We start from the raw sequence: 15562 nt of genomic DNA, 5'->3' as shown, positions 1-15562 counted from the left end.
TGAGCTGCTTTTTCAGTGCTTTATTCCAGGATCAATAAATTATTTTCAAAAAAAATACTGGAAACCAGATTTATCAGCATATTGTTTAGGTATTCTACTGGGGACTTCTGAAGTCAATTAAATCCAATGGATAATTTAAAATTGTGGTATTTGTTGCCAAAAAAGACAACTAGAGATGTAAGAAAATTTGATGTGAAACAATTCAGGGACTCCTCCCTTCTCAACAAATGAGAAATACTGAGACAGAAAAAGAGGCTTGCAGTTCTAGACAATTCAGAGAATAGGAAAGTTCTTGGAGAATCAGCAATAGTAATTTAGTGAATCCCAGAGTGCCAGAAAGATGGTCTAAGTGACAAGCTGCATTTTCATCATGTGTTAAGTTTAATTATTCAAATATCTCTGTCTTCCCAGTACCTCACTATGCTGGTCCTCAACAATACCAGTGCTCAGCCTCTGGCCTTCCTCTTGACGGGTATTCCAGGCCTGAGAGCAGTCCAGGTCTGGATCTCCATTCCTTTTTGTCTCCTGTATGCCATTGCCCTGGCTGGGAACAGCATGATCCTGTTGGTGGTCCTCCATGAACAGAGCCTCCATGAGCCCATATATTACTTCCTCTCTATGCTTTCAGCCACAGACCTGAGCTTGTCCCTGTGCACACTTTGCACTACCCTTGGTGTCTTCTGGTTCGAAGCCCGAGAGATCAACTTAAACGCCTGCATCGCTCAGATGTTCTTTCTCCATGGATTTACTTTCATGGAGTCAGGGGTTCTTCTGGCCATGGCCTTTGATCGTTTTGTGGCCATCTGTGACCCACTGAGATACACGACCATCCTCACCAATGCCAGGATTGCCCAGATTGGGGTGAGCATGGCAATAAGGAATGTTGCTGTCATGTTGCCAGTTGTGCTCTGGGTCAAGCGGCTATCCTTCTGCAGTTCTATGGTCCTTTCACATTCTTACTGCTACCATGTTGATCTCATTCAACTCTCATGCACAGACAACAGAATCAACAGCATCCTTGGTCTGTTTGCACTCTTCTCCACAACAGGGTTTGACTGTCCTTGCATCTTGCTCTCCTATGTCCTGATCATCCGGTCTGTCCTCAGCATTGCTTCCTTAGAGGGGCGGCAGAAAGCCTTCAACACCTGCATATCCCACATCAGTGCTGTTGCTATCTTCTACATCCCTCTCATCAGCCTGTCTCTTGTCCATCGCTATGGCCATTCAGCACCTCCATTTGTCCATACCATCATGGCCAATATCTTCTTGCTCATTCCTCCTGTGCTCAACCCTATCATCTACAGTGTGAAAACTAAGCAGATTCAAAAGGCTATTATCAAGGCCTTAATTCAGAAGAGGTTCCAAATCTAATCTTTAGTTATCTCAGAGTAAGTCCATTTATGAGTGAGTGCTTTGGTAGAATAGGGTAATTGTCCCCAAAGTGCCTAGATATGCCTCCAACAGTCCAGATTCTGCAACTTATAGGTTGTATGATATTTGCTTAGGTCCCCTTTCAGTTAAGCCCATATTAATACCACCTAAACTATAATTTTGTTTTCAAGATAAAGTGAAATAATATAAGTTAAAAACTATTTATATTTGCAGGTAGTACGAGACCTGAATAAAATATTCATTCGGACTCTGTACACAATTATAACAATCCAGATTTAACGTAGGAAACTCTGTTAACAAGACAGCTGTTATTTTCTGAATGATGTACAAAAAGCACTTTAATTAATTGGATTTTTTTCTTAAAACTCTCAATTCTCTGCATGCTTCTGAAATATACATACTATAGAGTGAATCCTAAAATACACATGAATGTAATTTAACATTGGATCTTACGTAGGCCAAGTTATTTCTGCCCTTTATTATGTGTAGGGTCATATCCAATGTAAATAGAAAGGGCCATATAAAGTGTTCTGGATCTGGCACTTAGCTGAACGTTAAGCTTGTAATGCCGTTACTAACATCCCAGGAGTGAGGATCACACTGTTTTCTCAACATTTTCCCCAGATTAGCCTTGGCAAAAGGGAGTTGCTCATGCCTTCTCTCTCTCTCTCTGCCATGATGACTTCACCTGTGCCCCAGGCGACCAGCAGTGGTATAGCTAAGGCTGGGTGATATTTACATGTTGGTTCTTTCCACTTGGTTGTTGAGTTCCTCCACTGGGGTGAGTACTGTTTGGTGGGTAGTAGTATGAGATAAAAAGATTTTCACCCTTTATGACCACTTCAATATGTACTTCATGTACATCTTCTACAGACTTCCTTGTCTCTCTTTCAAATTTGCTAGTTCCATACCTGATCAACTATCCAAACCTTTCACTAAAGTACAGAAGCCCGTGCATATCCACATACATCAGACAGCCTCTCTTTTCACAAAAAGTTGACAACCAAGAGTACTGTACATTATGAGGATTTTCCTTCACTGTTCTTTGAATTGGCCACAATGTGTGGGGCTGTTGTGACGTCATATTCTATTTTTGGTTAACACCAACTTGCCCACCAATCCAGCCAGAAACCAAGCCTGAATATTTATCTTCTCTTCTAACAACTTATTGGGAACCTCCAGTAAGGCTATGGATGTGAAATAATGGAGAAGCATCCATATAAAAGTGATAGGTTCCATGGGATTCTGGAATAACTATTCACATTATTTATTTGTGCTTTTGTGATCTTGTACTTTGCCCTTCCTATCATAACAGTTTAAATTTCACAGATGTGGTAACATGAGATTTTCCCTAGCTACTAAATGTAATATTGCCAGTTACATACTTAGGCATCTATGGAATAAGCACAGGCAGAGCTAAGAATCATTGGGTTTACTATGAGATAAACTTCTTCCAGAATTCCATTAATCTTGCTTCAATAAACTCATGCTTTAACCAAAAAAGAGCAGGATGGTATGTCTGGGTGCCTATTATCAGTGAGAGATCATATCCTATATCCAGCAGTCCTCAAAGACTCTGAGTATTCTCCTTTGCCCAGTGAGCCAGCACATTTGGAAATGGACATATTTCCATGGATATTTTTTGTTTCATATTTACAGTGGCACTGCAGGTTATTTCATCAAGGGAACTAAGGCTCATGTGTAATTGATGGACACTGGGTATGTCAAGTGACTTAAATCTTTAAATAGGCTAAGGAACCACATTGTTCAGTTAGAGTGGATGATGTCAGTCTGACGCTCAGAAGTTCTCTATTTTAAATGTATTTCAAGTAACACCCTAGTCACTGTCCACTGAGCTTATCTGCAGGAATGCTATCATCTAATGGAACAGATCACTATGGGCACTGACACTGTGATTGTCATTCTAGCCTTGCTACTCTCAACAGTAATTACTTACCTTACTTCTGATTGTTAAGTACTACCATGTGGTCTGAAAATCCGTCTATTCTCATTGTTACTAGGGAGTTTTTCCATAGAAGCAGCTTTCACTGCCAAGCCCAGTCTACAGAGAACAGCAACTACTGAATTATTCAAAGATGTCAGACACTCTCTTACAAATGCATTCTTTGTTGCTTAAGTGAAGGAATGCCCTCTCTTTCCTTCCAGAGAAAATAATCATGTGATAAATTATCTGGCCCTCCATGATACATCCATTCTAACATGTCTACCTCCTTGAGATTTCTGTATGATGCCAACCAGATATGGCATCTCTATCTAATTTTCTATAGGCAATCATCATGTTAAAGCTTCAAGCAACCATCTCAAGAGTGCATTATCACAGCAGGCAGGTTTCCTTGATATAATAGTGAACTCCAATCATGGATGAGTGTCCTCATGTCAATAAATTCCTCTCCATGTCAATTTATATTCATGCCACCAGCCATTTCCTCTACTGTCTCAGATCTAACACCTTTAAAATATGCTTCTACAAATGTTCATTAATTCAATTAGGTAAGATTCTGTAACGCCTTTAGTGGTTAAGCCATTTTCTTCCAAACTGTAATAACATTTCCCTGCTCATGCTTTGCTGAGATCTGACTGCTTAGTGGCTTGGGTACAATGAGAAGTGATCTTGCATAGGAAAAATACTATCTTGAAAGGCACTGTATTCAGGCTTGGTTTTGTAAGGTATTCAGACAAGACAAAATAAATATCCTTTGTAAAATGATGAGAGTTTTTTTGGATGGCAAGAGACATTGAAAGGTTTCAAGATTTGGGGGCTTATTCACTCAAATGCCATTGGGGTTATGAGTACATAAAGTTTACAGAAGTGGGCTCAGAAAGATTGCTGAGAGCAATTTCTTTTATGAGAACTATTTGTCATTGTTAAATTCATAGCCTTTTACACTAAAATAATAATATTAACAATAAGTGGAAAAGAGGAATCAGGGAAAGAAGAAATGAAACAGGAGGGACTGGGGCAGCAATGTGAATTGGAAGGATAATATAGGAGGAAGATAATACATTTTATTTCATTTTTTACCTGAATTTACCTACATTTACTTAGATAAATGGACCCTTTACTTAAATTAAGCCCCTCTAGGGCCAGAGTTCTCATAGCTATTTTCCCTGAAAAAACAAACAAACAAAGAAGCAGTTTTTTTCTAGTACCAGCTGCTTTTCCTCCTGGTCCCATTTTGTGACCTGGAGACCAATGAATTTTGAACTCAGAATAATGCAGACATCTGTCAAAAAGTGCTGGGAGGAAGTAACATAGATGAACTTGAGCCATATAATTCCATTATGATCCTGAACTGATAAGTACATCAAGGTTAGACATTTGTATTATTTTATCCAATGTATTTAACGGAATATACATTTTGGGGGGGAGAAGTGGAAAACCAAAATTAATAATTTACGGGTCTCTTTTCTTTAAGTTTCTGCCTGACCTAATTTGATGACTGCAGCCCTCACCTCCAGCATACCCCCTATTCTACTAACTTGAATACATTGTTGGCTTATCAAAGTTGATTCATTTATATCTGTTATACCATTTCAGGAGTAAGATGTTTTGCTAGATCTTATTTTCTACTCTCTGCCTGAAAATCGTATGTCCTCCTATAACCATATTACCAGAATTACACCTTTTGTTTACTTCCAGTTTGCAAAGTTGAGAACTGGATAAAAACTGATTTCCTCTTCTATACCTGAGGGTCCAAGATACCAGACTGCTTGCAACCCTCGGCTTTCTGTTCTATAAAGTCAAATGCTTTTGGTTGTCAATAAAGGTGAAGGACTGAATATAAGACAATGAAAAAAAGAGGATTTTATGATAAATTTGAGAGCTTGTGAACAACTTAAATGCATTCACAATAAAAATAAAATTGGACATTGTGATGACCAAATAAAACACCTCTGAGAGCAGAATTCCATATACGGTCTGTGATAGTCTCACACCAAGTCTGCTAAAGCATACACTTAATTTTGGAGCCATGGGTTGCCTTACCAATATCTGAGACTGGCTGTCCCCATAGCCCACACTTCATGTGGGAAGACAGTCACAAGAGTTAAACCTATGACTGTGAGGCAGAGCCTGCACTCTGCATTTTCTTAGGAGAGCACCTTACTGACAGACAGTGATGAAGCAAGTGGAGTCGTTATTCCCAGGGACACAGGTGTCTGTTCATTCTCAGGAGGGTGTGCCTGTGCTAGAGAAGAGTATAAGAGTATAAATAAGGGTGCAGATTCCCAACAGGGTGCTGAAGTGAAGAAACTGCAGAACCCGAGTCATTTGAAACCTCTCCACTGCTGCTCTGGGATATGACAACCAGGAGCCTGGTAGGTGTCCTAGAGACTGAAATTGACCTTCCTTAAGATGATCTTATGTTTCCATAGAAAAAAGTCTGCAATTTATAGACATCAACCCTATACCTTTCAGAGGGCTGGAGGTGAAGATGTTTCACGGGTTCTCCAGTCTAAGAGATCAAGCTACATTTGGGACAGCATTGACTACTGGTAAGATTAGGGTTTGTATGTGGGATGGGGATACATCTTTGTATTTGCATGATGAGCATAGTGGGAAAAAATGTTATTAACAGTAAGTCATTTATTTAGTTAGCCGAGTTAGGTTGGGAGCTTGTCAAGAAAAGCCACAGACATGGAACTTTGGAAATGACCTGTTTTGAAGGGACTCATCGAGTAAGAATGGACAATGTTCTATCCCTTTTCTCTGTATCTGAATCCCACTCCTCTGACAAGGACATGGGCAGATTGTCAGCTGCACCACTGGGGCTTTTCTGGTCTAAAGCTGTTAAAAGCAGAGTTACCCAAGGTGTCAGTGATGCTGACACCAGGGTTATGAGTGGGATCACGTCTGAATACCAGAGATAAGAACTGAATGGGTCACCAACCTAACGGTAGACACAGAGAAGCCAAGAGCAATGGGAAAGAAATTCAATAACAAGGAGAGAAGAGCAAACACTGTAGCTATTCTGAGCAGCACCAGTAGCAATTGCATGGAAAGGATGTGAGTGCTTTAGGCATCTACAAGTGACAACTGTGGTATGTGCTACACGTTAAAGGAACATTAACCACATTTGAAAGGCTGAGACAAAAGGGAAACTCAGCACTGTGGCAGATCAATTTTATATTTTCACACACATGTTCCATGAACAATAACACAAGATTTAGGCTTCCTTTAACTCCTGCTACTACAGCATCTGTGGTTTGTATGAGTACACGACCATTGACCACTTTCATGATGTTAAGAGCTTTTCCAGATTACAATATATTCCAACTTACTTTACGTGATGCATAAACTTCAAAAAGTGGTGATTTAAAAAAAGGTTAATAGAAAGACTCACAGACATAGAAAACAAACTATGGTTACCAAGGGGGAAAAGGGGAAAGGATAAATTAGGAGTTTGGGATTAACAGATACACACTACTACATATAAAATAGATAAATAACAAGGACCTTCTGTATAGCACAGGGAACTACACTCAATTTCTTGTAATAAGCTATAAAGGAAAAGAGTCTGAAAATATGTGTATATATGTATGTATACATATAACTGAATTATTTTGCTGTACATCTGAAACTAATATTCTAAATCAACTATGATTCATTAAAAAATAAAATTAAAAACAGAGGGAAAAAAGGTTAATAAAGCACCTCATTACTTCTGTAGAGTTGTTTAGAGGTATGTCAGGGAATAAAGACAGACTTGAAGATTGTAAAGGTCTTAAATAAATATCATGAAGAAACTGTTTAAATCTACTCCATATTTTTCTTCATATAGAAAAAGTTATATTACATTATTTCTTGACACCTAAATGTGAGCGATGTTGAATTTAACTGACAATTGAAATTAGTTGTGCTCAGTACATATAACTAAGAGAATTTCTGTTTGTTGTTGATGTTATTTATCTACCAGGAGCAGATAAATAAGAGACCTTTTTTTTTTTTTTACTTTTTAACACTTTTTAATCTTCTAAAAATCACACAAGCAGTACATCATTTAATAAGAGATCTATTTATGATGTTTCCTCTCAATACCTCGGAAGTTGCAATCTCTCCATTCTTGTTGATCAGGATTCCAGGGCTTGAGCATATGCACGTTTGGGTCTCCATCCCTATCTGCCTCATGTACCTCATGGCCATCTGGGGCAACTCCACCATCCTTTGTCATCAGGACGGAGCCTTCCCTGCATGAGCCCATGTACTATTTTCTCTCCATGCTGACCCTGTCTGACCTGGGCTTGTCTTTCTCCTCTCTTCCCACCATGCTAAGGATCTTCTGGTTCAACGCCATGGGAATTTCTGCTGATGCCTGCAACGCCCAGGAATTTCTCATCCATGGATTCACAGACATGGAGTCCTCGGTGCTCCTGATCATGTCCTTTGATCGCTTTGTAGCCATTTGCAACCCCCTGAGATACAGCTTCATCCTTACCAGCTCCAGAGTTTTGCAAATTGGGCTGGCATTTACTATTAAAAGTGTTCTTCTATTTCTTCCCCTTTCTTTCACTTTAAAGAGACTCAGATACTGTAATAAATGCCTGTTATCACAATCCTACTGCCTCCACCAGGATGTCATGAAACTTGCCTGCTCTGACAACAAAGTTAACTTTTACTATGGTCTGTTTGTTGCACTCTGTGATGTCAGGCAGCGTGTTTACTAGGGTCTCCTATGTGTTTATTTTCAAGACTGCAGTTGGGATTGCATCCCATGGGAAACGGCTTAAAGCCCTAAACACCAGTGTCTCCCACATCTGTGCGGTGCTCATCTTCTATGTGTCCATCATCACCTTGGCTACTATTCATCGATTTGCCAAGCATAAGTCCCCTTTGGCCATGATTCTGATAGCTGATGTATTCTTGCTGGTACCAACCCATGGAAGAAAGAGCAAATAGATCTCAACAGGAATTAGATATCCTCTAAACCATCCACTCTGATAGCTTAGTCCTGTCAACCAGGAGGCAAGATATGTGGAAAAGCTCTCTGGACACAGACAAAAAAAAAAAAACCAACAAAACAGTCCTCTGGTTTCAGCTTTGCCATTTCCTGGCTGTGGGTCTTGAGAAAATTACTTGCTATGTATCATGTATTTTGATTATTTCATGTGTACTTCAAAATTAAAAAAAGAATTTCTTCTTTCTGCATTGTATAGATTAATCAGTTAATTTTTTTTTAAAGCTATACAATACAAATACGGTCTTCAGCAAGGTTTGCTTGGACAAGATATTTAGATGACTTCAAATTATCTTCAAAATGGGAAGATATGGCAAAACCAGTTCTATTTCCCCACATGGAAATACTCAGCAGGAACGCACTGACAAGTGGCTGGCCCCTTGAGTTAGCACAGCTCCTACTAATCACAGTCTGAGCGTGCACTTGCTCCACTTGTTTTATTATCACTTCCTCCTCTACGGTATTTGGATTTATGATCCCTGTTAGGAATTCTTAATCTTTCTCTCCTTCTCCTACTCCAACCCTCTCGCTCTCAATCTGTCTCTCTCTGTCTCATACACACACACACACACACACACACACACTCTTAAACTCTGGGTACAAGTCTGGTAGGCTTTGTTAATCTGTGGGACCAACCCAGAGATCTGGGATTTGCAAAGTTTTTCCTGGTCTGCACTTTCATCCAACTTCTGTGTATCACAGTTACATTTTGTATACACTTAGAAGTTTTCTTGCTAGTATTTATATTCTCCCATGTGCTGTTAGAGGAAAAAGAATGTTTCTTCCCAAAATTTATCAGTTAAATTGATGTGGAATGATTTTCAGGGAGAACAGTGCCCCCTGATGTCATGCAGTGGTAACAGCAACCAGTAGACAGCAAGGATTCAAGGGGATTGATGTGGATGTGGCCAGTGACTAGGAGTGAGGACCAGGAAAGAGTAGTTGAAACCCTGCTGTGGAAGAGTTATTTGCTCCCCTCACCTAGTGAAGTAATAAACACATGGAGGCAGCCAGCGATTCTGCTTTCAGTTCATCCACCACTGAGCTACAAAGGTCCACCCAAAAGTGCTTTCGGCAGGTCACAGGTTGCAGATTTCTGTCAATATGAGATGGTAGGACCTTAAAGAAACTTCCAGCTGTAAAGTTCTTTATTGAGATTGAGTATGCATACAACATTTAAACATAGCTATTTTAATTTCATTTTTAATTTCCCCAAACTACCATTTGTTGAATAACTCTTATGTTCAGACACTAGGATTCAGGGGACTGATTTTATGAAATCTTCATTATACCCATTTTATAAATATGGAACAATCCATGTCAAACCACACAGGAATAGTGGCCTGAATTCAAAACCAGGCCTGTGTGACTCCAAACTCTGTTTACATCACTCTACCCTCAGTAAATAAATAGGAAATTGGGGGTAGGTGTCCCCAGGAGGAGGAAAGAGTGAACTTTGGGAAAAGAAGGGTTTCTCAGAGACCTCATCCCTGTTGCCTCAAGACCAAGCAGCTTCTCCATTCAACAATTTTAAGAAGTCTTCTGTAGTAGGGGCTTTTGATTAGGGTGAATCTGAAAATAAATTGTTTCATAACTAATTTTATAGACTTGGGGCATTCTTAATTTCTCAGCCTCAGTATTCTCATTCATGAAATGGACAGACTAACTTATCTGATTAGTTTAATAAGAGACTATATAATGTACCTTGCAGGAAAGCTTGATGTAATATGGAGGTATAGCTATTCTGTGTTCCTAGAATTATGTCCTAATATATCATTGTGTATTCTTGTCTTGGCACTATGTGGATTCAATCTGTTACTTTTCATTTAAAATGTGTTCTTCTATAATTATAAGAAAACAAGGATTGGTCAACTAATCTTCGGCAAAGGAGGCAAGAATATACAATGGAATAAAGACAGTCTCTTCAGCAAATGGTGTTGGGAAAACTGGGCAGCAGCATGTAAAGCAATGAAGCTAGAACACTCCCTTACACCATACACAAAAATAAACTCAAAATGGATCAAAGACTTAAACATAAGACAAGATACAATAAACCCCTAGAAGAAAATATAGGCAAGACATTATCTGACATACATCTCAAAAATGTTCTCCTAGAACAGTCTACTCAAGCAACAGAAATAAAAGCAAGAATAAACAAATGGGACCTAATGAAACTTACAAGCTTCTGCACAGCAAAGGAAACCATAAGTAAAACAAAAAGACAACCTACGGAATGGGAGAAAATTTTTGCAAATGAAACCAACAAAGGCTTGATCTCCAGAACATACAAACAGCTCATATGACTTAATGAGAAACAACCAAACAACCTAATCCAAAAATGGGTAGAAGACCTAAACAAGCAATTCTCCAAGGAAGACATACAAATGATCAATAGGCACATGAAAAAATGCTCAGTATCACTAATTATCAGAGAAATGCAAATCAGAACTACAATGAGGTATCACCTCACACCAGTCAGAATGGCCATCATTCAAGAATCCACAAATGACAAATGCTGGAGAGGCTGTGGAGAAAGGGGAACCCTCCTACACTGCTGGTGGGAATGCATTTTGGTGCAGCCACTGTGGAAAACAGTATGAAGATTCCTAAAAAGACTAGGAATAGACTTACCATATGACCCAGGAATCCCACTCCTGGGCATATATCCAGAAGGAACACTACTTCAGGATGACACCTGCACCCCAATGTTCATAACAGCACTATTTACAATAGCCAAGACATAGAGACAGCCTAAATGTCCATCAACAGATGACTGGATAAAGAAGAGGTGGTATATGTATACAATGGACTCCTACTCAGCCATAAGAATCGACAACACAATGCCATTTGCAGCAACATGGATGCTCCTGGGGAATGTCATTCTAAGTGAAGTAAGCCAGAAAGAGAAAGAAAAATACCATATGAGATTGCTCATATGTGGAATCTAAAACAAACAAACGAACAAACAAAGCATAAATACAAAACAGAAATAGACTCATAGACATAGAATACAAACTTGTGGTTGGCAAGGGGGCGGAGGGTGGGAAGGGATAGACTGGGATTTCAAAATTGTAGAATAGATAAGCAAGACTATACTGTATAGCACAGGGAAATATATACAAGATCTTATGGTAGCTCATGGAGAAAAAAAATGTGATAATGAATATATGTATGTTCATGTATAACTGAAAAATTGTGCTCTACACTTGAATTTGATACAACATTGTAAAATGATTATAAATCAATAAAAGTGTTAAAAAAAAGAAAACAAGGATATTTCAGTTGTTCAACACGTTAGACATTATGATTGTGTTAGTGCATGCTGACAAAGAATTTAATAGGATTCATTAAGTACGCTTACTAAAAATTAATAAAATTGGAATACTAATGAACTATTTAAAGTTATAAAGTTTACCCAAAGATCTAGCGCCAACCATTCTTCAAATAGGTGAAACACTAATGCCATTTATATTAAAATGAGAAACAACATTTCAATGCTCACTCAAACTTTCATAATAGGTTGGAGATTCCAATGAAATGAATAAAATAAGAAAATGAAATAATTTATATGAGTATTAGGGGAAAGTTACCAATCACCTGTTTTTACTTATGAATGCTAACTGCAAATAAAATCCAAAAATTAAGAAAATACTACTATTATGTTTATGACAATTTGGTAAAGTATATATTAATGCAAGATAAAAGATGTTTTTCTCAATCTAGCAATATATATATGGAGAGAGAAGAAGGGAATGTCTTATTTACAGTAGCAACACAATCATACATTTAAAAACTACACAGATAAATTTAACTATGTGAATAATTTTACTGAAAAGTATAAAATAGGTGTTAATAACTAAAACACCTATTAAATTCTTCAACATGAAAACTTTCATAAATGCTGATTCCCTTATATTTAATCTATAAAAATAATGTAATTCTTGTTAGTTTTCCAAAGCTCTTGTTTGTTTTGTGAGGTATCTCTTTATACCACATATTAACTAAATCTATTAACTAAATCACGCTATGAGGCTATTCTAACAGATCAGTGATGTGTATGTATGTATATATCTCGTGTGTGTATACGCACATATATCATGCTCCATAAAAAGATCTCTAAAGCCAAGTCTATATGCACAGACACATCTAAAAGATGACATGCATGGTATTTTATTTCAGTGAGAAAAAGATAATGTATTTAATAGAAGATGCTGCCACTAGTACATAATTGTCTTGGTTAATATAACTTGGACTCCTGACACAGAAAGACTTAGAGGTAAAAACTATTATAATGATTCTAGAAAAAAAAAATCGTAAGAGAATATATGTAGAACATACGGGTCAAAGATACTTGTCTTAAAAGAGACATATGAAACACAAAAATTATAAAGAAATATAAATGTAGATTTGATTACGTAAAACTATATTTACTTGAAATTTGGTTGCTTAAATAATGACAAAGGCAAATACTCTATTGGCAAAGATTAAAACTAGGACATCTTGCACATTTGTTTTTAAACCATAAACAATCCAATAGAAAAATGGGTGAAGGATTTTTGAAGAGGCTATTCATAGAGGAGGAAATAAAATAACCAGTAGATATGTGAAAGACACTCATTGATACTATTAGGGAAATATGACACAAAGTAAAATGAGATTATTCTCACTATGAAAATTTAAGAATAGGGGTATTGGTGAATTTTGGTGGATATGCAGGAAAAGGTACACTCTCACACACTTGAAGGATAGTGACAAGACCTAGATTCTGGCCCTTTTGATGCCCGGCATCTGTGGTATAAAAGTGGGTACATTCTCTGGGGCTTGTTAAGTTTTCATCAATGAGCACATGCATGCTTCTAGGGGCAGGTAGATATATTGGCGTATATGCATTCTGGTGCACCTGAATGACCATTTCATGCATGATAAAATGAGTTCTCAGTCACAGAAACCTTTGAATCCGGTAGCCCTGAGCCACCAAGCGTGAAGGAACACCCTCCTCACTGAACACAACCCACCTTCCTGGGCTGCAGCCTCTTGAGTATCCTCTGTCTCATCTCCCTCAACTTGACACTATAGAGAACAGGGTTTATCAATGGAGGAAGCAGGAAGTGGACATAGGAGAGAAGAGTGTGAGCAGGCTGAGGGACTGGCACCCGAAGACGGTCGATGAGTGCCAGGAGGATCACGGGCACGTAGAAGAGAGGCACTGCACAGAGGTGGGCAGCACAGGTTTGGCCAGCCTTCCAGCGATCCCCACTGGATCCCAAACCTTGTAACACTTTGCCAATTAGGCCATAGGAGAGAAAAATAAGCATGGGGTCCAACGCCATGGCTGACAGGACCACAAAGAGGCTGTAGACTGCACCCCATGCTCCGGGGCAGGCCAGACGGACCACACCTGGGTGGAAGCAGTAGGAATGGGTCAGGACCTGTGGACGGCAGTAGGGCATGTGGGCCAGGAGGAATGGCAGGGGCAGATGGAGACCCAGACATCGGAAAGCAATGGCCAGGCAGATCTTGCTAACGATGCCACTGGTGAGGAGTGTTGGGAAGTGGAGAGGGCGGCAGATGGCCAGTGCCCGATCTAAGGCCATGGTGAGTAACATAGAGGACTCCATGACAGAAAAGACATGGATGAAGAACATCTGTAGGAGGCAAGCTGAGGCAGGGACAGCATGAGCATCTGCAAGAGCAAGACCCAGCAGGGTGGGCATCAGGACTGCGGTCAAGCCAACATCAGACACACTGAGAAGGAAGAGGAAAAAGTACATTGGGCGGTGTAGCACGGGCTCCAGGGCAATGATCCAGAGGATAGCACCATTGCCCAGGGCAGAGAGAAGGTAGACAGTGAGGAGGGCTATCGCCCACCAGGAGGGTACAGCTGACAGGCCCGGCATGCCCACCAACAGGAAGGTGGGGGCCATTGAAGTGCTGGTATTGGGAGCTGACTGGGTGAGGAATGTAGACATAGTTCAGGGTCCCACTTTGAACTGTGCAACCTGAAAACTGATTAGAAAGACATACTTAATCTTATGACATATTTGCATAATGCTTTCGAAAACAGCCTGCCTCCTTCCTCTCCTGCCCCAGACATAACATACACACACATATTCCCTCCTTTCACACACAGACATTCTAATAACTAGACTGCTGTCATCCCTTGCCTTGGAGCTTTTTCTATAGCTGTCCTCAAAACTCTTGAATTGTTTTCCCATTGTCCTCAACCCTGTTTTTCCTGTTATCTTTTCCCTAACTTACCTCCTCCCTTAATCGCAAACACGGGGGAGGGGGTCTATACTCCTATAGACACATTTTTCTACTCCTCCCAGTCCCAGGCAATCTGACTTTTGAGCTGATTTAACACATTCACATTTCAATGTTAATTGCTCTCATTAAGGTCACCAATTACTCCTTTATTACTAAATCAAAGGTAGTCACCTTTCCTAAACTGATCATTTTCTCAATGACTGCTGGCTGCTATGAATATACACTTTTCCTTTTCTTTTTCCTCAGTGGTATTCCTCTTGACTTCAACTAAACTTTATAAATTGATGAATCACAAATATATTCCCTGATCATTCTATATTTATCTCATCCAAATTTCTACTTGGATGTCAGAAGCATTTTAAATTCAGTAATACAGAACAGATCTTAACAGATGCATCTTTAAACCTCTTCCAGTTTTCTCAGTTAGGAGGCAGTGGTGGGAAAATTACAACAACAACCAAAAAATATATATGCATAATAATAAGAAACATATTTTGGTTCCCTAAATCAGTTGGTGGCATTACCACTCAACAATTTTCCAGAATAAGAGCCTCATAATTAGACTCTTTTCACATTTAATATCCAAATATTATTTATAATTTCAACAAGAAGGACTGGACACACACTATAGTCAGATCTCCCTCCTTTAGTTAAATATCCAAAAAGTTAAAACTGAAATTCCAGACAAAAGGACCATGAAATTGTGATGTGGGAAAGAGCAAAATAAAAACATGCTACATTATATTCTTAGGGGATGCTATGGATATAAATTAACTCTAAACATTCACTGGAAAACTCTAAATGCACATATCCTAAAACATGAAGTGAAGTATTTTAAAATAAAATGTAATAACTTTTAAACTATAAAAGGAAAATATTAAAAGATGTATAAATAGAAACAAATATTCATTTCTGGTATGATGAAGTGC

At 38.8% G+C, this 15562-nt stretch overlaps 2 protein-coding genes and 1 pseudogene across 2 annotated transcripts; 2 read left to right on the top strand and 1 right to left on the bottom strand.

The window, feature by feature from the left end:
- Positions 1-420: 420 nt before the first annotated feature.
- On the top strand, positions 421-1371 carry LOC105097971 (olfactory receptor 51F2). Its single transcript, XM_010990603.3, has one exon. It carries the CDS (start codon positions 421-423, stop codon positions 1369-1371), a length of 951 nt encoding a protein of 316 aa, XP_010988905.3.
- Positions 1372-7433: 6062 nt separating this feature from the next.
- Positions 7434-8308, top strand: LOC105098054 (olfactory receptor 51A7-like; annotated as a pseudogene).
- A 5055-nt stretch (positions 8309-13363) lies between these two features.
- On the bottom strand, positions 13364-14335 carry LOC105098053 (olfactory receptor 51S1). The gene has a single exon (XM_010990673.3). It carries the CDS (start codon positions 14333-14335, stop codon positions 13364-13366), a length of 972 nt encoding a protein of 323 aa, XP_010988975.3.
- Between the last annotated feature and the right edge of the window lie 1227 nt (positions 14336-15562).

Source organism: Camelus dromedarius, chromosome 12, assembly GCF_036321535.1.
Source record: "Camelus dromedarius isolate mCamDro1 chromosome 12, mCamDro1.pat, whole genome shotgun sequence".
NCBI classification, from domain to species: domain Eukaryota; kingdom Metazoa; phylum Chordata; class Mammalia; order Artiodactyla; family Camelidae; genus Camelus; species Camelus dromedarius.
The sequence above is the reverse complement of the archived record's forward strand: the minus strand, read 5'-3'. Positions and strand labels throughout refer to the sequence as shown.